Raw genomic sequence first — 23,416 nt, forward strand, 5'->3', positions numbered from 1 at the left:
ATACTTATGGAGCTTATCAAACTTCTATCCTTGAAATGTTGAAGCAAGTACTACAATTCAACTTAAAATAAGAAAGCCAGTCGATTTAAAACTCATGATAATTTATTTTGCATGATTTCACATCTGTTTATTTGGGAACACTGTGTGAAGATAGGTGGTGAGATTGTTTAATCGGAACGGTGGGTGGTAAGGTGCTAGAATAACATATGCGTTTGGGGGGATTTGGGTTTACAGTCTTTAACATAGAATATCTCCAGACCATGGCCATATACAAACGTGCAGTCTTCAGCAAAGTTATTCAAGATATCAAGACGTTATGGTTGGTGGACGCATTAGTTCAGAATTTTTCCGTACTGTGGCGCTAGTGTACGTTTAAATATACTGTATCAGTTTGAGAGATTGTCCATAGTAGTTAAGGTGAATTAACTGGTGAACTTAATAGTTCAGAATTCACTCACCACGCAGCGTAAGTATACATATTGAATCTGATGTATTATATCACGAGATCCTGCCTAGCTTTGAACTTTCCGTCTTCGGAAAAAATCTTCATGTAACTATGGTCGTTTGGTTGTAGAACAGATTAGTTCAGAATTCATTTTCCCAATGTTTCTGGGTGCATACCTATCAAACATTGCAAGCTGAATAAGTACCTATTCAGGCAATCATATGCTTCTTCAGCTAAAAAATAGCTTATTCAGTTTTTATTCAGCTCAAATTGTTTGTTGGGCGATGATTTATTTATGGGTACACATTTTTTTTTACTTACGGATACTTTGTAATTCCTTTGTTAATGGTACAATCGTTTATTTTAAAGGGGTTTGTTTACCGTTTTACCAGTGCAATATCTAATTTGTATGGGGACATTTTCTATGTTTCAGTTTTTCTGTAACCGGAAGTTGCTGGAATGTCCAGTCCCTACACGCCTCCCGATTCCTAGAATACCTTAATTTGATAGTATTTTTCAGTTTTTATGTAACGTGAAGCCGCCATATTGGATTTGAAAATGAATTCAGACATAAATTTCCAGTCCCCGATTAGAGATGAACTAGCCTAAGCCTAAAAATCTCTTTAATAAAGAATTTAAAAAAAAAATCCAGTCCCCGATTCTGCAAATACCCATATTGTGGGTGACAACATTTTTTAAATGTGGTTACGAAGTAAATCTCAAATAACGAGACTTGTTTTCTGTACTGCTTCGATTTTTGAACCCCCGGTTTGATTCGTAAGTGGAGGTTCCAGTGTCAACCGTGCGTCTCCATCGGATTTGAAAATTCAAACTCAAACAGCAAGCCAATTGTACGATGCACCGTGCGTCTCCATCGGATTTTTAAAATTCAAATAGGAACTTCAAGCCAGTTGTATGACCACGCCTTCCTTCGGAAAGGAAGTAATGCCGTTAGTCACCGGTCTATGAGTTAATGGATTGATAGGTAGGGTCCAGGTGTGAAAGCTGCCTCCTTGGCGTCGGTAGCATTGGTACTCCGAACGGAAAACAAATCAAGAAAAAAAAAGCAAGTCTGTTGGGCGAAACAGAGCGAAATGACTTCAACTCGGGGAAGTGACGAACCCAATAATGAAGAAAAATCGTGATATAGTAATTAGTGATTTTAGTTGAATGCCGGCTAAGTATTGAGGCTAATTATCCTTTACTCTCCCCCTCCCACCGAAGCTAGGGTAGACAGTGGGTGACGTCTGTTGCTTTCAGGGATTTCTTCAATAGCGATCGGATCAATTTACCTCTAGGTCAATATAGAGGCATCAGCTGACTTGGGTTCACTCAAGTACCCTATGGCCTTCCTGAGGCCTGTGTAGAGAATGAACATCTTGATGGATTTGTTTCAAATTGGATAAAAGGAGACATAAAAACACAATTTAAAATTACAACTTACGTATGTTTGCAATATACGCACAACTAACTATATATATACAAATTGTTTATCAAAGCATGTTCTGGTGTGTTGCATGCCTGCACAAATCTAGACTTTATGTAGAAAAAATCAAACCTAATTTTGCAACGTTCGGTGGAGGTCTGAAATTCTTGTGTAGAAGGAAATATCAAGGAACATCCTCATCACTTTATTCTGAGCGACCTGAATTTTCTTCTTATGAGTCTGTGCACATGATTCCCACACCGGAGCTGCGTAGATTATCACCGGCAGACCTTCGTCAAAATCTCATTCATTTTTCGTCAATGACAGGTCAATGGACATGAATACTTGTTCACTTTAACGGCTCCATGTAACTGTGTTACGCTAGTCATTTAATTTTGTTACAAATTTATTTAAAAGAAAACTGTACACATGCTTTTCCCTGAACACCAGGGCTGATAAAAATCATTTCTTCTACACTCAGCTTAGCTGAAAATAAAGTCAACCTTAACATATAGACCAACTACTTACATGAATCTGAATTTTTGACATAACAACATTTGTCAACATTTGGATTAAATGCAAAATGATTATTTTCATGTTACACAACTATAGCGCTGAAGGACGCGTCGTGTTAGTTTTTACACCTAAAGCAATGGAAAATGTTTGCCTCATGCTTAATTTATGATAAAATCCCGGTTTTAGGCACTGGAGTCGACAATATTCAAAAGACTCATTTTGCCCTAAATGAATTTGATTGTTTTCTTTAGAGGTTCATTTCTGATTTTGAAAATTTTGGGTTGGATAATCAAGCACTGGAGAATATCAACAACATTTAAATTTAAATTTTTATATCAGCAAGACATGTTTTTTTCGAATCAAACAATTGTTGCATAACGTGACATGATAAAACTTGTTAACACAGATGATTGAGCCAAATGACAAAATTTAGTTTAAGTATGATCGACTGAATAAGTTTATTAATAGTACAAAGTAGGGCCTTGAGAAAGGCATAGTAGGAGTAAAAACCATAATAGGGAGATCCAGTAAAAAAGTTTGAGAATAGAGAATAGTTACCAGCGCATATCCTTGAGTAGAATTTTTCGATATTATTCTCAAGCTGGTTAAGTAAGGGGAGATGCAAAGCCCTCAAATTCCAATATCAAACCGAATTGGAAATTAACCAGTAATATACCCCCATACGGTAGGAGAAAATACTCTCTTGACAACCTAATGTAGATTCTTATAAGTGTACCCACATTTTGTTTGTGTTAAAGTAGCTACAGTAAACAGACTTTTTACCGTCAGGTATCCAAATTGTCAAAAAATGGCCTATTTTCACCACCGGGGGATGGTACTTATTTTACATACTTGCGATTCGGTTTTACATAAACATCTGTTTGCTACCAGCCAAGTGAGGTAAAATATTTTTTAAATTGCTCCCAATGTTGAAAATATACCGCTTTTTATGTCCCAGGCAAATTTTGTCTTCTGAGCACAAATACAACTTACTACTTGTTTTGTTTTTTAATTCTCTAAATGCACACGTATAAGTGCAGGTTCGTCCACTTGTATTCGTGCAAGCCTAAAAATCAATACTAATACTTAGACATAAATATAAGTCTGCAACTGTTTCCGATGAGTAGTTTCAAATGCATATAAGAAGAACATGACAGTTACGTTCATAAATGGAAAGTGTGTTTTAAAAATAGGTTAATTTTCTTTATAACTATAATAAACAAAAAGCATTCTTTCTCATGAGAGTGTATCTAAAAAATAAAAAATAAATACTCAATTAAGAGTTTTTTTAGATTATTCAAGTAGCAGCTGTCATCCACATTTAAATTTTATATACCTGCTAATCTATCTGATTTCAGCGTACTTCTAAAGCACAACATTTTGGCTGTTTTCCATTGGAACGTATTTTTCACTTCTAACACCACAATTGAATTATTAACAGAAGTAAATAAATGACGAGCTAGTTATGATAATTTAAATATTTTAGTGCCATCGGTGGGAAGGAATTCAAAATTCTAAATAGCATTGCTTTTCCACCAGAAAAGCTCAAAACTACCACTCACTCATCTGGACACATATCTCAAAAACTATAAGTCCAAATCATTTGCCCTTGAAAACACATCTAGTAGAACAGTTTTCCAAAGTGTGGTGAAAAATTGAGCCCAAAATATAAAGAAATAAAAAATCCCGCTAAATTATATAAGGAAAATAATTAATTATATTGACACTTTTAGAGCGGGCTACATTAATTCTACAGCTCCCCGTAGCCACCCGGTGAATACGCCAATGTTTGAAACATGATGCAAAAACAGGGTCTCTACTTTTATAAATAATTTTCCCTGAGTTTTTCAGCTTTTTAATGGACAACTTCCAGGGTTTTGGAAAATCATTTTTTATAAAACTTTTAAAGATTAATTATGGGTAAAACAATAGCTCAAGTGCCATAACCCATATTTTTCATAAAACGTTTAAAGATACAGCTAAACAGCAGATCAAAGTATAAATAACATACTGTAAGTTATTTGCAATATGAAATGATGTGTCGAAATAACAACTAGTTTTGTTTTTGTTATAAAATGCACGTAAATGATATAAAAACCGCGAAACATGAAGTATATTGTCGATGTGCACTCAAAAAACGAAGCACTTATGCTTCAAGTTTGTATAATAATTATAGGCAAAATTTGATCCACAAAACTTCCAATCATTACTCTTTTAGAAAAATTCTTGGTGGCCCTGAAAAGGGCCGGTTTTTTGCCAGAGTTGATGATGTTGGTTTTTAACCTCCAAAACCGTACAGAGTGCGTCCTTGTCGCTTCAAAGCGTAGACGACATCCATAGCCGTAACGGTCTTGCGCTTTGCGTGTTCTGTGTAGGTGACGGCATCCCGGATCACGTTTTCTAGGAACACCTTCAGCACACCTCGGGTTTCCTCGTATATCAGCCCAGAGATTCGCTTTACACCTCCACGGCGAGCCAGACGACGGATGGCAGGCTTGGTGATGCCCTGAATGTTATCACGCAGAACCTTACGATGACGCTTGGCGCCTCCTTTTCCAAGACCTTTGCCTCCCTTGCCGCGACCAGTCATTGTAGCTTGATAGGTTGAACTGTGCTGAACAGATGAAATGAAACTTATCTCTACCCCAGCTCGATTGCTCTTATATACCTTCCAGGCTCTTGCAGCATCCTTTTGTGCTCAGTAACAATTGACTATACACAGGCAGGAGCACACTATAAAAGCAACCGTCAGCGAGGTCGACCCCTCATAGACAGTATCTTGCCGACTTTCAAACAACACTTGCAATGGCTCGTACCAAGCAGACCGCTCGTAAATCCACCGGAGGAAAGGCTCCTCGCAAGCAGCTGGCCACCAAGGCTGCTCGAAAGAGTGCTCCAGCCACCGGAGGTGTGAAGAAGCCTCATCGGTACCGGCCAGGAACCGTCGCTCTGCGTGAGATCCGCCGTTACCAGAAGTCAACCGAACTGCTGATCCGCAAGTTGCCTTTCCAACGTCTGGTCCGTGAAATCGCTCAGGACTTCAAGACCGATTTGCGCTTCCAGAGCTCGGCCGTCATGGCCCTGCAGGAAGCCAGCGAGGCCTATCTGGTCGGTCTGTTCGAAGATACGAATCTGTGCGCCATCCATGCCAAGCGTGTCACAATCATGCCAAAGGACATCCAGCTGGCTCGTCGTATCCGTGGTGAACGTGCTTAAATTATATCTGGTGTAAAGTGATCGCAAGTGTTTAAAAAAACGGCCCTTTTCAGGGCCACAAACCATATTTTAAAGAAAAGAGTTGAGTTTTATATTTTCGGTGATTTCCCATGATCATCATTAGTGCGGGAGATATATCGCTCTGTTTAAAAGTACTGCCATTATTCTCTCACGAATACATGAATAGCCTAGCGTTAACGAATACCGAAAACGAGAAACGACGGTTAACTGTGTATTTAGTAGGAAAAGATACTCGTCGCTAAATTGATTCCCAAGGGTCACAAACCGTATTTTTCAGAAAAGAGATGTTCAGTTATTTTCTATGCTTATCATTATTATTCATGCAGTACCGTAAACTGGGGACAGATTGAACACGTTCTACAGAACAATGAGAATATTTTCTTTGTTTGCAGCTTATTTCTTATTGATGCCACAGTTAGTTAGTTTAGCCTTATTATAGATACTTTACCTAACTAACTGTGTACCAGTACTGATTATAATAGTAAACTTACCTTTACCACTTTGCCTTATAGAATGTTTTATCAAATAATTGTCGTAACTTTTATTGTAATAAATGTTTATCAAACAATTCATGACATCACTTTGGGGCGAATTTAATTGTTAGTATTTTGATTGATATGTGTTGTTCATAATTTATTGCAGTTATTTTATTACCATTTAATCTTCTATAATGTCTGCAGAATGTGAGTTGATGTTCTTAAATGTCGTTAATATTGTTTATATGTGTGAAAATATGATTATTATCTTCCATTCGAAGTGGAACGAAAGATCAGTTCAAAGGATTGTAAGATTATTAACGTTTGTATGACCAACGCTTTGAGCAATGTAGGTAGAACGTGCCTTAAAATCATCATGTATTAATTAATTTTCGAATAGCAAGTCGATTTTCAACTGTTCGTTCGATCAATTGCTCCCGCTTTACGGTAACTAAACCACTCTGTTTGAAATTTTCTTTCTCGAATACATGAACAGCAGAAGCAAACGAATACAGTTAACGAGTTTTCGAATTCGACGGTTGAGAGTATACAAATAGATGCCATATAAAAACTGACTCACTTATACAAACTAAGAACCACCATCATTATTATAATCACCACATGGATGTTGGTTTGAACGCGATGACGCGCTTTTAGGTGTTTTTGGCGCAATAGCTGAACCCTCGTTGGTTTAATAACAAAATGATATATACACTGGTTGATGCCGGGTAGGTCGTTAATATTGGAAAATTAAATGGAAATGTAGTAAACAGATAGTCTTTAATCCATAGCTACGGTTCAGATTTAGAGTCAAATAGATAGATTTCCTCTTCAAACTGTCAAATAGTTTCAATAAATGTTTCACATTAGACCTAATCAAAACGAAATAAAGCAGCTTTGTAGCCACACCACTACAGCATCAATGATTATTAAATAAATATTCTTTGATCTTCAATCATGTTTATAAATTGCCAGATTAAGTATAAGAAATTCATTTTGCCCTAATTACGACTCCTTTTTCAGCGTAAGCCTCGAAATAGTATCCCAATATCTCAAAATCAGGGCAATCTGTGATTAAATCTAATATCCGGTGAAGCTTCAATAAAATAAACTCTTTTTCGAACTGTTGTGGTCGCCCTGAAAAGGACGGTTTTGTATGTTGGGGCTGGTTTTCGATCAAATTTAAGCCTTCTTTTCGGTCTTTTTGGGCAACAGGACGGCCTGGATGTTTGGCAGGACACCACCCTGAGCAATGGTCACTCCGGACAGCAGTTTGTTCAACTCCTCGTCGTTGCGAATGGCCAACTGCAGGTGACGTGGAATAATTCTGGTCTTCTTGTTGTCACGGGCGGCGTTTCCTGCCAACTCCAGAACTTCAGCGGCCAGATATTCCATCACGGCAGCCAAGTAGACGGGAGCACCAGCACCAACGCGCTCGGCATAGTTGCCCTTCCTGAGCAAACGGTGAATACGACCGACTGGGAACTGCAATCCGGCGCGGCTTGAGCGAGACTTTGCCTTTCCCTTAACTTTTCCTCCTTTGCCACGGCCAGACATGGTTCGATGTAGTAGGGTAGGCTACGATTTTTGAAAATGAAATGAGTAGCTGAAAGCTGAAATCGTACTTATGCCGTTTAGACGACACAGGGGTTTCTTATACCTGCGTCGAGTAGCATTTGATGTATACAAGGAGGGATCTACCCTAACAATGCAAGGCTGTAGCCAGGATTTGAACTAGGGGGTTGGGGGGGGGGGGGTTGAAATTTGTTTTACTGAGGAGAATTTGGGCGAATGCCAATAGACCGAACGCCATTTGGCCGAATGCTTTAATGTTGCTGCCCCTGCCCTCTCCTGGCTACGCCTTTGTCACTATATAAAGCAAAATACATGAAAAGGGAGGAGCGTTGGTTGCTGTTCAACGAGTATGAAATGATACGACCGTCTGTGTTGAAAAATATTAGTTTTTTCTCTACCCAAGCAAACAGCTTAACCTACAATGGCACCGAAAACCAGTGGAAAGGCCGCTAAGAAGTCCGGCAAGGCTCAAAAGGCCATCGTTAAGGGAGACAAGAAGAAGAGGAGACAGCGCAGGAAGGAAAGCTATGCCATCTACATCTACAAGGTGTTGAAGCAGGTCCACCCGGACACCGGAGTCTCGTCGAAGGCCATGAGCATCATGAACAGCTTCGTCAATGACATCTTCGAACGTATCGCTGCTGAGTCGTCCCGTCTGGCTCAGTACAACAAACGCTCGACGATCACCTCCCGCGAAATCCAAACCGCTGTCCGTCTGCTGCTGCCGGGTGAGTTGGCCAAGCACGCCGTCTCAGAAGGAACCAAGGCCGTCACCAAGTACACCAGCTCCAAGTAAAGTCGTGTCACCTTTTCAAACAATCGGCCCTTTTCAGGGCCACAAATCATTTTTAAATGTAAAAGAGTTTAATTTTGAAAACAATTTCTTCTTGATATGTACATGATTTAATGCATACCGCTGCTGAAATTGGTGTTTGTGTTCTGTTTTTGCAAATTGTTCATGCAAATTTCTTTGGCCACGGTACAATTATAATGAAATGGTGCAAACGCATGGTAGCTAGATGCGAAAAGCGTATGTTGGAATTCAATGACTGATATAATTACATGGGAAACGATAATAATCAATCCACCGTACACACTTAAAAATAACTAATTTTACACGTGATGGAATCCATCTTTGGCATATAGAATGAAACGTAAACAAGCATGTCATGTTATATTAAGTGCTCTGAGACCGAAATGTTTGTTACTCGACGAAAAACATTTTTGATTGAGATGAATGTTGAGTCTGTTATGGCTCAATTTTATGTTAAAATTGACGCTCGTATATATCAGTCTCTCTCTGGTCACGTCTCCCTTCGGAAGGGAAGTAAAGCCGTTGGTCCCGGCCCATGTGTGTTGTGAATGGGTGCAATATCCTACGCAGGTGTGGAAGCTGCCTTCCTGCAAATTCGGTTGCCGTCAATGGATGACAACCGATGTCCGTCGGTGATTGGCACTAGATTGCGGAACAGAGACCGACGTTAAATAAAGGAAAAAAAAAGATATATCAGTCTCAGAGCACATAAATTTACATGATTTGTTCTAAGTTTGTACCGTTTGAAAGAAGGACTGATCTCAAAAGTCGTTAATCTACCAAAAATTTAAAATAACTTAGCCATAGTAAGCTACAGTCACAGTGGTAGCTCACGGTTACTCCAAAAATATCTTTGTATTATTATTTACAGGAAAAACATTTTCAAGGAAATTACAGGAAAAACATATTTTCTTGTATGTTTTATAACTTTTTCCAATATGTTTAGAAAAATCATAACGTGTCAAAATCTTTTTTTTTTTCGTGGAGGCTAATTTTACGTTCAGATTTGAAATGTCTCGAGGAGCTTCCATATTTTAGTTAGTAACGGCATAGCTACAAAACAAAACCAAAAATTGCACATGCTTAAAAAATCACCTTTCAACAACTGTGCTAAAAACGGATAAGTTAAGTTTAAGCGTAAAACTTCACTTGGGACTTTATAGTCGTCATCTCTCAAAATTTCGCAGAAGATCATCATGCCACATCGATCTCAAAAGACCAGTTCGTGGCCAGCAGACCCAAGTAACAATTTCGGTTTTATAAGGGTTCTGTAGACCATGATTTAGACTTGAAGTATGCTTTAAAACCTCCATAAAACTTGCAATGTTACTTGGGGAGTGAGCATTAGACTGCTGCAAAATTTGAAATTTTCACTCCACATTGCTCAAACGGTTCCAAATTGGGCCCTGATTAGCCTCCCAAAATTTGAATTCATTTAGTGAGAAACTGACTTGGCACAAACCATTTGAAGTTTATGTGGGAATTACTATGGGAAAACCATAATTTCGGCTCATATCAATCACAAAATTCATCAGTTCACTCTACTACAGAGCTTGTTGAAAATTTTCTCAGCAACAACTTTGTTCAAGACCACTTTTCGATCAAATGTAAGGAACAAAAAATATTAATGATTCAAGTCACTGATGTCTTATGATATTATGCTCTATCAACTGTACAGCAGGCAACATTGGTGTTTATGGCGCGTAGAATAGAGGACAAAAATCATGGCTACTATGTTACACTGCAGAATACAGTGTTGCCCACAATACAGTTGCTTAATCTTGCCATAAGATTATCAATCTCTTATACAATTAATAACTATTTAATTTGACGTTTGGCTGAAGAACGATTTTCTGCAAAGTTGTAGCTGATAAAAAAAATCGCATAAGAATAGCAATAGAATTTGTTAACAGTACAATATGTAAAAAAGCTAAAACACAATGAACAAAAGGTTTTGTTTTCCCATAGTAATTTCCATATAAACTTCAAATGGTTTGTGCCAAGTCAGTTTCTAATCAAATGAGTTTAAACTTTCGAAGGCTACTCAGGACCCGATTTAAAACCGTTTGAACACCCAGGGGTAAACCCGTAGGTCCCCGGTTCATGAGTTGATGGGTCGATAGGTAGGGTCCAGGTGTGTGAGCTGCCTCCCTGGCGTCGGTAGCATTGGTGCTCAGCACGGAAAACAAGATCGACGGAAAACAAATCAAGGTAAAAAATAATAGCCCCCTGTACGGCTATGGCGTCATGGTGGAGACTGCTAGAATAGCTTTAGTAATGCATTGCACATTGGGCAAAAATTGACATAACCGCGACTAAATGGAATATCTCTGTTGCCAAACGGTTTCAGCCAACATGTTATACATATTCTCAAAGGAAAGACTCTGCTGAATCGATTGGTGGTGGTCTCATTGGCCGAAGACTTTTGCGTACCGAGAAAGAGGGCCGGAATCAACCCGAGTTCCCGGTAAAATAGGAAATGCCCCTATCTATCGACATAATTTTACACTTTACTTAACGTTTATTGCTGGAAAGTGATAGTTCTAAGTGTATATTGTATAAAGACACCATATTCACCCTCAAGGAAACTCTATTGACCTAAAGAAGGATCCGGAATGACCGATAAAGTGGCCACATTATAAAATTTATCCTAGAACCTTGCGATTTTTTCTATGTTTGTTCAGAATCATGAGATCAAAGAGAATTTAATATGGAAACTATATTTTGGGGTAAAATGGCCATATTCTGGTTCTCCGGTTAATCTGGATTGACCAATAAAGTGGCCGCATTTTAAAAGTTGTCCAGTTGATATGGCCACTTTACACTAAAAATTAAATTCTTTATTAAATTCGCTTTGATCTCATGATTCTGAACAAACATAGAAAAAATCGCAAGGTTCTAGGACAATTTTTATAATGTGGTCAACATGCTTGGCATGCACAGTTGTACACACCAACTGCTCATTTTTTAATAACTTTTCACTCAGTTGTTGACATTTGTTTTTATTTAAAGTAATTGATAGATTAAGATCATAGCTTGCTATAGATATGCAAAGAGTAGGTAAAACTTAACTTTTGAATCAACACTAATGAATTTTAACACTTAATGTCCGGATGTGCTGTAAGCATTTCTCACTTGATTTTTAGCGTTAGCCCCAAGTAACAATTCAGTAATCATTTGGCATCCACTCTGATTTATGATGGTTTTATGACGGAAATGAACAATCCATTTAGTATTAATACAGCATTTCAAAGTGTAAAACATTCCTGCTTAGTAATTCAGCTTTTTACTGTTTCAAAAACCTTTTATAGTATGGGAAGAAAGTCAAAAACTGTCTTGTTATAAAAATAAATTTGAAACAGTTCTCAATCCCTCCTTAAAACTGCTCTGTAATTCAAGCATAAACGTCATTAGCAATTTCTTAATAAAGTCGTGAGAAAATACTTTATAAACGTGTTCTATCATTATAAAAGCAACCATTAAACTATTAGGTTTTGCATTAGAGCAAAAAGCATTTATTGTTGCTTTTTAGGCTTTTTAAAGTGCATCATAAACTCCCCAATTACTCTGATTCCAACTTGAGCTTAAAAGATGGTTCCTCATAGTTAATAAAAGCCAAATTTATGACAAGGAAATCTCGAAGGATAGACGAAGTAGGATGAAAAATTCAAGTCGATTTAAGCAAAATTTACTTCTTTAGAAGAAGCAGCACATCATCAACGACTGACCATCTGGCGGAGAAGAGTAAAGTGAGCGGGCCCTCGCATTCATAAAACATTGTCGAAATTTGTAAAACATACCAGCCTTCTCCAGATCTTGCGAATAGATGACAACCGAAAAAACAACCGACAGCAAACCACTGAAACTGTTAGTTAGCGGAAATTAGCTGGTCTCCGATCCAAAGCAGCGATTTTATTCGGCGTTATCGTTAAATCGACGTTTTACGAGGCCGACGATTTTTTTTTCGATGTTTTCACATACATTTCACTTAAAATTTAATAAGGCACTTAAAATTAGGTCACGTAATGAGAACTATTGCAATAAATTTGAATATTCAACAAGATTTTTATACCATCAGTTTGTATTTTAATTATTTTGATACGATCGGATTCATAAATCCTTTTCCATCTTGATTAATGCTTTCCTAGTGGATTTAGCAAGCGGCGAGGGGAAATGGCTTGGAAAGGGTTTTTATTGTTGCTAAATAGCTTTTGTTGTAGCCAGGCTGGCAATTGCTCATTACAGCTAAAATGCTATTTTTCGTAATTATGAAACAATGAGTTACTAAAATGATCATTTTTATCTGTAAGATGCAAGAAAAGGTGGTAAAGTTTGTGTATGACATATAAAATTTGTCATTCCTCATACAAATCCAAATGAAATCAAAGGTGGATGCAATTGGTTTCAATCAATTAGAAAAAGTTTAATAAAAAAAAGCATGGTACATACATTCTTCTTGTAAGTTTACAGTTAAAATATGGCAGCTTACAATGACATTTCAGGATTAATCGTCGAGTGACAGGTCATTGCATAAAATATCAACGAAAAATGTCGATTTTTTTAAATGCAAACGTTAATATATTTTTGCTGTGTGAAGCAAGTTGCTTTATAGTTATAAATAAAGGACAATAATAGTTAACGATAAATAAAGACATAAACTCAGAAGTACTAAGAAATCATAAACCAGGTTATAAATATTTTAATAGAATTGACTGTCCCCTTGATTCCTTTTCTCATTTTACAACGGCTATAATCAATTTGACAGATCGATATCTTTCTATACCACTTGAAATCACTGAAATGGGGTCGATTTTTGATGATCGAGTTCCGCATATGTTACGTGCGCGAATCCTTACTGCGTGCAAAAGCCTGATGTCGCTGGTAAATAAGGATTAACTGGCCTTTAAAAATGCACCGCCGCAATCTGCCAGCTTGCATTTGGCATGCATGAACACATCAATATGACAGAGACAACAGCGCTGAAATCTCTTGTGGTGTTTTGTGAAACCACTGTTCCTATTTACGGCCCCAAGTACCTATGCTATACGACACCTGACGATGTGGAGAGGTTGTAGCGTCTTGGAAAGAATCGTGGATTTCCGGGAATGCTAGAATCCTTGGACTGCTGCCGTTGCGTTTCTGCTTTCTAATTTGTTCCTATGATGGGGTCCTGGGGCACATCCAACCACGCAGGAAAAAGCGCCGTATCTTCTTCGGATGTCCAGCTTTCATCTCTTGCATTGGTATTCATCCTCACAAAACGCAATTAAATGCACTGAACCACAAAATGTAATCCGAAAAGGTGTGAACCAAAGCAGCAGGGTCACAAGCAAACAAAATAGCGACCCAGAGCAGAGTTTTAGTGGGGCGCCAACGCGGATCTAATTGCTTTTTGCTGAAGGAAGTGTTACTACTACCTAAAGCTACAACAAATTTAAACAGCACTTTTCAGTGCTCAACCTGTTAAAAAATTTCTACCTTGTTTAACTCTTATTCCTCTTAGATCCTTGTTCCTTCTTGGATATCGATTTGGAAAATTCCTCTTCCATCGTCCAGATTCTTATAGTAATCTGCTTGGAAGTCGATTTGGATAAAAATTTACTGCCGCCATGGCGCCTAAACGCAAAAGAAAGGGGCAAACTCTTGACCCCCCTTCTGATGAAATTAATTTGAGTAATCAATTTGATTTACTCACGGATGATGAGAATGATCCATCATCCAAGAAAAAATTCTAGTAAACTTTCCCGGCTTACTGCCAAGAAGGAAAAGATTCCCCCTATTGTGATAACCACTTCTGAAACTTTTAAATTTGGTGAAATTTAAATTTTCACTACAAAATGGACGTCGGTGTGAATGTCGTGTATTGGCTGAAACCTTGGACGGATTTAAATGTCTTCTCCAAGTATCTTACTGAGAAGCAGCATAATTTTTTTTACTTACGACACCAAAACTGAACGTGTGTTCAAGGTTGTCATGAAAGGACTGCCCAGTGGTGAATCCCTGGATCAGATCAAAGATGAACTGGCAAAATTACTTGGAGTTGTGCCACTCCAATAATCAAAATGAAAATGAAATCCCGTCCTAGCGATTCGCGCAACGGGATTTCTAATGATGTTTTATTTAGTTCACTTCAAGTCTAGTGAACTAAACAACCTTAAGGCCTTAGAAAAAGCTAGCCTTATGCTCCATGTCCGAGTGAAGTGGGAAAACTTCAGGAAGACTGGAGGAAATTTCCAAAACCTCACTCAGTGCCGTAAGTGCTAGGGATGGGGTCACGGAACTAAACATTGCTACATGCCAGCTAAATGCATGAATAGTGGTGATTCCTCTCACGAAAAGGACAACTGTCCTGTATAGGAAGATCTTAAAAAATTTAAATGTTCAAATTGTGGTGAAAACCACAAATCCAATTTTTGGGAATGTAAGACTCGCAAAGCGATCCTACAATCTCGTTCTAAGCGACAGGTAGGAAACGCTCCACGTTTCCGACCAGGTACAAATTCCTCTGCTGTTAACAACGGTCAGCGAGGAACAAATTCTACATTCGTACCCGTAAGTACAAATATCACCCCTGCTTCACAAGAGATGAACTAGCCTATGGCTAAAAATCTCTCAAATAAAGAAAAAGAAAAAAAAACCCCCCTGCTTCAAATTTTTCATCTTTACCTACTCCTCTCGCTGCTAACAATGTTCAGCAAGTTAATGGAGCTTCAAACTAATAACCAACGTAATTCAAACGCAAATTTTGACAATTTTGACTTAGGTAGCATTACTGCCCCTAAAATTGAATTTTTACAGAAATCATTAATTGACATGATTTCTGATATGCTTAAATCTTACTCCATGTTTGATGCTATTCAAAAAATAATAAGTTTTTGAAACTTTGGGAGTTTCTGTTGAATCAAAATTTGGACAACTTACGTTTATAGCTGCCTATTTGCCATTCCAATGCGTAGGCCAGAAAAAGAATTTTCTCAAGGGTGACCTGCAGAAACTTACCCGTCATAGGTCTAAATTCTTCATTATTGGTGATTTTAATGCAAAAGACCGCTCATGGAATAATGCTCAAAGCAATTCCAATGGTAATATTCTGTTTGATGATTGTTCTGCAGGTTATTACACTATTCAATATCCAATCAGCCCAACATGCTTTTCTTCTGCAAGAAATCCCTCCACTATTGATTTGGTCTTAACTGATTCATGTCAACTTTGTAGCCGATTGGTTACCCATGCTGACTTCGGTTCTGATCACCTTCCAGTAACTTTTGAAATATCCCAAGAAATAATTTGTAATCCCAACAGATCTACTTTCAATTACCATAGAGCTGATTGGGAGCAGTATCGTACATTTATGGAATATAACTTCGATCCAAACATTCCTTTGCAAACCAAAGATGAAATTAATTATGCTCTTGAATCTCTGACTACTTCTATAGTTTCAGCAAGAGCTGCCTCAGTACCAAAATGTGAGGTTAAATTCGATTCAATTATAATAGACGACAATCTTCAGCTCTTGATCAGTCTTAAAAATGTCCGTAGGAGACAATATCAAAGAACACGCGATCCTGCCATTAAACTATGTCCGGTTTGCATAATTTTAACGGACTAGGTTGTCATCGAGTAAGTGGTATCTGGGTGCCGGAACGAGTCCGGGCCAGAGCACTGGGAATCTTTGAGGTTTCGGAATGTGGTGTCCTTTCGGAGCACATTGAAAGTCACGCCTCGATGGTTGTCGAAAGACTCTCTTTTAATTCATTGTTCAGATACTCTTTATAGCTAATTAATGATGATGTTTGCAATTTTACAAAATCGATTCTCTATGATGGATAGAAACGCCTGGGACGGCGGTGACAATATTTGATAATATTAAACGATAATAATAAACTACCTTCGGTACGCAACGTTGTTTTGAAATATGATTCTTTACTCGCCGTGGAACGAACGACCGCCAGTAGGTAAAAGAGGAAAGTCAGCAAAACATACCGTATGCACTTTTGCAATACTATTCGTTCGTAACTGACCTACCTTCTCTACTTTATCTGAATTGGTGATTCATCCCGGCTGTTTAGGCAAATGTAAATATGTATAATTTAATATGTTTTACGGTGAGAGATGTTCTAGACAACTTGGGTACAGCACACCTCCCCCCTTTTTTTGAATGATGTAATAGAATGAAATCATTCACCTATTGCCTGTCCCAGATGCTTTTACATAAAAATTAAAATTTTGGTTTCTAAAATCTATGCGATCAAATTGATTTAAATCTAGGGTAACCGAATTATTCACTCCTCAGCTCAAGGCTGGGAAATTTCACCTACCTCAAGTTTTACTATTTTTTGAATTTATTATTTTTTTTTGAGGTTTAGGCTCGGTGGCTTTTCTTAAATTAACACTGTTTTCTTCCAAATATCTTTTTTATAAAGGTTTTTCGTTATTTTGCATACATGTTTTATGCTTTTATCAGTCTATTTTTGTGTACAATGATTGTTTTTCCTGAATTTAGATGCTTGATTTCACAATTTGGGTTGTTAATTGACACTATTTCATATGGTCCAATGTAGTATGAGTCTAGTTTTTTCCTGTTTTCGTTTTTAAGGTATACAATATCTTTGAACTTTATGGAAATTGGGTTTATATTGTTATCAAATTGTTCCTTTCTCTGTAACTTGTGTTCTAGCAATTTTTGTTTAACTATTTCATGGGATCTTTGAAGTTTATATTTAAGTTCATTTTTGTAACTATCGAAATTGTAGATTGGTTCGTTGTTATTACTGATAGCATCTTGCGGAAGATTTGCTTTCCTACCGAAAACTAATTCGAATGGAGTGAAACTGTGATCTGAATGTGGAGTAGTATTATACGAAAATTCATAATATTTTATCCAATCATCCCAGTCTACTTGATGTTCGTTAGTGAAAGATCTCAGGTATTCGTTAAGACACCTGTGATTTCTCTCCAATGAACCAATTGACTGTGGGTGATATGGTGTTGAAAATGTTTGTTTTATTTGTAATAATTTACATATCTGTTCAAGTACTTCGTTGTTATATTCAGTTCCTTGATCAGATCTCATTTCCAAAAAGTGTCCATAAATCAAAATAAAATTCTCAACTAGTGCTCTTGCAATGGTGTTTGCTTCTTTGTTTTGTATCGGGATTATTGTTATATATTTTGTTAAATCGCACTGTATCGTAATGCAATAGCGATTATTATTATGCGTTCTAGGTAATGGACCTACTGTGTCTATGGAAATAATTTCTAATGCTTTCGACGGTGTTGTTGTTATAACCATCGGTTCTTTTGTATGCTTGATAATCTTGTTTCTTTTGCACAATTCGCAGGCCTTTACGAATTTTGCAATAGTACTTTTCATATCTCGCCATCTATATTTTTCTCGGAGTCTTAGGTACAATCGATGTTGACCAACGTGACCTCCGGTGGGTGTATTATGATGATTGATTAGTATGGTTTGAATATCGTTAATATTACTTATAAAAATTGGTTCTTTATAAATTACAATTTTTAGTGTTTTCAATGCATCATTTGCAATCATCTTGAATAAATTTATTGGCATTATTTTGAAAATATTATCGTCTGCAGATATTGCCAATTGCTTTGTATTATATCTTTTTGTAATCATTTCAATTTCTGGAAGAGCAAGTTCTAGAGCTTGACATCCATTACTAACGTCTTGATGCACTTGTGCAACAAGCGTTTTATTGTTTTTCTTTAAAATCATAAATTTCCTTTTATTGTTCTCTACGGCTGTCGACAGTTTCATTAATTTATTTGTTTCCGTAGGATTATTCGTTTCATAAGCTGAGAGGTGATCAATCTCTGGTTTTTCATTATTATCTTTTATTTTTTCTTTGTGTCTTTGTGCATTTTTCCGGGTCATTGACCTCGTATTAACTAATAAAATGCTTATTTAATTATCTGAAGTAGTAACTATTCGCGATAACGCGTCAGCTGCTACATTCTCCTTACCTTTAATATATACAACATCGTAATCAAATTCCTCTAAATCTATCCGTATTCTGGTTAGTTTAGATGTAGGATTTTTCATCCCAAAAAGATATACAAGTGGTCTATGATCGGTTCTTACTGTGAATCGTCTACCATACAAATACGGCTTAAAATAATTTATTGCCCAGTGTATGGCAGTTAATTCTTTGAGTATGGTCGGTTTGTTTTTCTCTGCTGGATTGAAAGTTTTACTTGCAAACGCAACAGGTCGATCACCTTCGTTGGTGACCTGAGACAATACAGCACCGCATCCAATATCTGATGCGTCTGTAGTCAGGATAAATTTGTTTGTGAAGTCAGGGTATTGTAATAGTCGAGGTGACATTAAATTAAGACGTAAGCAATCGAAAGCGCGTTGGCATTCTGTTGTCCAACGAAAAGTAACATTTTTCTTTAGAAGTTGATTCAAAGGATGTGCAATAATTGCAAAGTTTTCAACGAATTTACGGTAATAGTTGCAGAAAGCAACGAATCTCCGTACTTCATCGGCATTTTTCGGTACCGGGTAATTCTTGATTGTCTCAAATTTAGAGTCATCAGGTAATATTCCCTTGTCCGTTATTTTATGTCCAAGGTACGTAACCTCTGTTCTAAAAAATTTACATTTTGATAAATTCAATTTTAGATTATATCTCCTTAAACGTTCAAAAACTGTGTTCAGATTATTCAAATGATGTTTCAAGGAACATCCAATTACGACTATATCGTCGATGTAAATAAATGCTTTTTCTGGTGTTAATCCTGCCATAGCAATTGTCATCATTCTTTGGAAACTATTTGGACTAACGTTCAATCCAAATGGTAATCTTTTAAATTGATAATGGCCTGAATTTGTCGAAAATGCTGTGAATTTTCGAGAGTGTTCTTCTAACGGGATTTGATGAAATCCGGACATCAAATCCAGGGTGGTAAAATATTTTGCTCTACCGAGTTGGTCTAAAATACTATCAATTCTCGGTAAGGGGAATTTGTCGGGTAAAATTTTCTTATTTAGTTGTCGAAAATCTACAACTAAACGCCATTTTTTCTCGGAATTGGCGGATTTTTTTGGAACTAAAAGTATTGGTGAGTTGTATGATGAAATTGAAGGTTCGATTATTTTTTCTTTGAGCATATTTTGCACTTGTCTTTCTATTTCATCACCTTGCGAATGGATCGTCTTGTAGTTGGGTATGTATACTGGAACGTTGTCGTTTAGGGAAATATTTTGTGTATAAAAGTTATTAGTGGTCAATTTTTCATTTTCTAGGTTAAAAATATCTTCAAATTTTATGATTAAGTTTTCAAGTTCTTTGCGTGCATGAGGTGACATATTTTTCGTATCTATTTGTTTTAAAATTTTTTTCCTTCTTTCTATATTAGTCTTGTGGTTACCTTTTGGAGAAAAAACTTGAAAGTTTTGAAGTGGTTCCATTTTCGGTTTAAATTCCGAATATGCCAGATAAACATGCTTGTTTGTCGTGTTAATAAATTTCAAAATTGGTTGATTTGCTGATATGATGGTGTTCCCACAAAAGATTCCTGGTTGGATCTCTTGAGATTGCACCACCATATCTTCGTTTAATGTTAAGTATGGTACATAACGAGTTACCTCGTGTCTAGCTGGTAAAAATAAAGTTTGTTGAAAGTTGTCTTCTATGGGTATTGAAATTTCATTTTGGTTTACTACAAACGTTAGTAACCATGGTTCGTAATCAATTTTGCATTTAAATTTTGTAAAGAAATCTCTTCCCAATATTCCATCTGTGGGAATTGGGAAATCGTAATCTACTATGTGAAATTTGTGTTCTATTGCTATATTTTCAATGTTAATATTTGTTATTGTGGTGCCTTGGGAGTGTATTCCCTCGTGCCCGATTCCTGTAATAATGCATTTTTCATTAGGGTAATACAATTGTGAGCCCTTTACTTTATTTATTTTGATAATAGATATGTCTGACCCTGTGTCTACTATAAAAGTACTTTTTGAGTCCGACAGATCTACATCCAAGTTTACAAAATTGGATATGGACGCATTTATCGTAAATGCGGTCCATGGCTTTAACCTAAAAAATTTTGATTAACTCGTTGTGGTTGTACTGTTTGTTGTGGTTGAAATTGTTGGATTGGTTGTATTGTCTGTGGGTTACTTTGAGCGTAGTATGACGCTTGTCTTTGTTGAGGGTTGAAAGGTCTGGGTGTTCCATACCCTCCTCTTCGATTTCCTGATCCTCTCTGATCTTGAAATCTATTCTGTTGTCTGTAGTTGAAGTTTTGATATCCTTGAGATTGGTTGTTTCTCCAATCTTTCCTTATGTGCTGGTTATAGTGTCCACGCACGCCATTAAATTTTCCACGACCACGATAATTTTTTCTGGTCATAAATATGTATTTGTGCTTGTAAGTTGTTCGTAGTTCTATCTTGGTTACATTCTTGAACCTTTTGTGTTGCATCAGTTATCTTGTCGAACTTTCCAGCTCGAAGAATAATTTTTGTATCGTTATTATTGATACCATTAATTAGAGTATCAACGCCAGTTTTAGTTGCCATTTGATTAGCTTTATCAACTGGTATAGTTTCTTCTATGTAGGTTGTTGCAAGTCGTAGAGTCAATTGTTCTACTTCGTTGCAAAATTCGTCTAAATTTGAGTTTTTCTGCTTTAAAGCTTTAAGCTTAGACTCTAAGTTGCCAGAATTTATTTTAGAGGAACAATTTGTTTTAAATTTTTCCAATATTTCCTCTAGATTTTGCGCTCCTGTAATGGCTTGGCGGGCTATTCCCGTCAGCCGTGTCTTAATAAATTTAAACATTGTAGTATTGGCAGCTGCCTTTTGTGCTGGAGTTGCTCCATCAAATTCTCCTTCCACATCATCCTTGAAGAGTGCTACAGCATCCAAGAATGTGTTCAAATTTTCTGGTTTGCCATCATAGGCTTGCACCAGTGCTGTGCCAAGTTTTATATCAACCTTAGGCATTTTTGTAATAATTGATGAAGAAAGTCGTTTGCAAAGTATTGTTGTTTTTGCGAGAGTTCTAAACTTAATTATAGGCCTTTTTGGCTCCAGGATAATTGAATTTTCCAGAATATTAATTGCTGCTTTATATTTTATTTTTACAATCTCGTAAGTTTCACATTCGTAATTCCAATTCTGTGTACTGAGTCTAAATTCTAGGTTCCTCAGAATTTCTTTATATTTTTTTATAGATTCATCTAGTGTTTTTGTTTTTATGAGAATATTATCCAAAGATCTTGCTCTATTTTTATTTTTATATAAATTGGTGTATTCTTTGGTTATTATTTCAGCTAGTTCTAATAGTTGTTTCGACATGAATATATAATATTTTTAGTGTGTATAGAGCATAACTCTGATATAATTTTTGGTGTAATTATTTATGAAAAATGGTTTCATCATTGGGTAAATTCTCTCTTTTTGTATAATAATAACTTTTTATGAGTTGTTTTTTTCTAATGTTTCAAATAAAAACTATTTAGTAATTTCATAAGGCATTACCTTTTTCACCAGGCAGGCAGTATAGTTGCTTTCGTCGTCTTCGTTGTCTCTCGGAATTGCTGTTGATGCTTGATGGATCAATCGTATTATTTCTCCTCTGTAGAAACTCTTGATGACTTTTACCATTTCAAACTTCACTGGTTGCAGCTTAAACGGTCGTGCTCACTACTGAATTTAGTACTGTGTTCCTTCTTATCAGCTCCGCTGTTCTCATCCGTTCGTATTTAGTTATTATACGATGAGCTGCGTATAACAGAGCAGCGATTAAGAAAATAACACCTACGTATGCGAGAACTGTTATTGCACTTGCTGTTCTTTGAACGTGAGCTGTTTGTTGCACGTTCGCGTTAATAATGCGCACAACGTCTTCATGCACTGTCGGCGGCTTCGGTGTTGTCTGTTCGTTACCCATTTTTGTATCACTTATTTCTTTACTATTACGATATTTTATTAAATATGGTTTATTATTTTTAGGTGTTAGTACACAAGGCCAACAATCTGTCCACCTATATTGCTTTTTAGTGCCGAGTGGTGGGTTTGTATTCCCATTCTTGTTACCATGATCAAACTACCGGTCACTGTGGGCAAAAGTAAAGAAGCCCATTTTAGTATATCATTCTTCTTAGCTGACACGATGCCAGGTATTTCACTAATTTCCACCGTTTCTCTGCTTATCATGATGGTGATAACTTCATTGTCTTCTTTGATCACTTTTATGGCATTGATTTCTTTTAGCACATTTATGAGCCTCTTCGCTGGCTTCAAATTGTTAACTGTAGCTGTTTTATTGTTATTTTTCGCGGTTTTTTAAAGTTTTCAACGTCAATTTTAAGTTGTTCACCGTGGCCATTTTTCCACCTTTACACATTGCACGATGATCGAAATTCACATATACTTTTACGCGGCACTTTTTTGACTTTGTACGCGGTCTGACTCGCGGGCTACTCAGGTTCACAGTTGGGAAAATTTTTCACACAACTGGCCAAACGGTCGCCATAAACTATGTCCGGTTTGCATAATTTTAACGGACTAGGTTGTCATCGAGTAAGTGGTATCTGGGTGCCGGAACGAGTCCGGGCCAGAGCACTGGGAATCTTTGAGGTTTCGGAATGTGGTGTCCTTTCGGAGCACATTGAAAGTCACGCCTCGATGGTTGTCGAAAGACTCTCTTTTAATTCATTGTTCAGATACTCTTTATAGCTAATTAATGATGATGTTTGCAATTTTACAAAATCGATTCTCTATGATGGATAGAAACGCCTGGGACGGCGGTGACAATATTTGATAATATTAAACGATAATAATAAACTACCTTCGGTACGCAACGTTGTTTTGAAATATGATTCTTTACTCGCCGTGGAACGAACGACCGCCAGTAGGTAAAAGAGGAAAGTCAGCAAAACATACC

General features: G+C 36.9%; 4 protein-coding genes across 4 annotated transcripts in view; 2 read left to right on the forward strand and 2 right to left on the reverse strand.

Annotated features, from left to right (window-relative positions):
* Positions 1-4,641: 4,641 nt before the first annotated feature.
* LOC135703917 (histone H4) lies at positions 4,642-5,027 on the reverse strand. The gene has a single exon (XM_065225286.1). The coding sequence runs from the start codon at positions 4,975-4,977 to the stop codon at positions 4,666-4,668; it is 312 nt and encodes a 103-aa protein (XP_065081358.1). The 5' UTR covers positions 4,978-5,027; the 3' UTR covers positions 4,642-4,665.
* Positions 5,028-5,135: 108 nt separating this feature from the next.
* LOC135703789 (uncharacterized) overlaps positions 5,136-23,416 on the forward strand; it is a 47,580-nt gene continuing 29,299 nt past the window's right edge. Inside the window, exon 1 of the mRNA XM_065225114.1 lies at positions 5,136-5,597. Coding sequence (XP_065081186.1) covers positions 5,193-5,597 — 405 coding nt within the window. The 5' untranslated portion in view covers positions 5,136-5,192. The remainder of the gene's footprint in view (positions 5,598-23,416) is intronic.
* LOC135703898 (histone H2A) lies at positions 7,245-7,712 on the reverse strand. Its single transcript, XM_065225266.1, has one exon. It carries the CDS (start codon positions 7,655-7,657, stop codon positions 7,283-7,285), a length of 375 nt encoding a protein of 124 aa, XP_065081338.1. The 5' UTR covers positions 7,658-7,712; the 3' UTR covers positions 7,245-7,282.
* LOC135703899 (histone H2B-like) lies at positions 8,078-8,508 on the forward strand. The gene has a single exon (XM_065225267.1). The coding sequence runs from the start codon at positions 8,097-8,099 to the stop codon at positions 8,469-8,471; it is 375 nt and encodes a 124-aa protein (XP_065081339.1). The 5' UTR covers positions 8,078-8,096; the 3' UTR covers positions 8,472-8,508.

This window comes from Ochlerotatus camptorhynchus, unplaced genomic scaffold (genome assembly GCF_037179485.1).
Source record: "Ochlerotatus camptorhynchus isolate MF236.1 unplaced genomic scaffold, CSIRO-AGI_Acam_v1.1 ptg000222l, whole genome shotgun sequence".
NCBI lineage: Eukaryota > Metazoa > Arthropoda > Insecta > Diptera > Culicidae > Ochlerotatus > Ochlerotatus camptorhynchus.

Excerpts from the sequence above, each read along its gene's own strand:
- LOC135703917 (XM_065225286.1), bottom strand. The coding sequence starts at position 4,977 with ATGACTGGTCGCGGCAAGGGAGGCAAAGGTCTTGGAAAAGGAGGCGCC.
- LOC135703898 (XM_065225266.1), bottom strand. The coding sequence starts at position 7,657 with ATGTCTGGCCGTGGCAAAGGAGGAAAAGTTAAGGGAAAGGCAAAGTCT.
- LOC135703899 (XM_065225267.1), top strand. The coding sequence starts at position 8,097 with ATGGCACCGAAAACCAGTGGAAAGGCCGCTAAGAAGTCCGGCAAGGCT.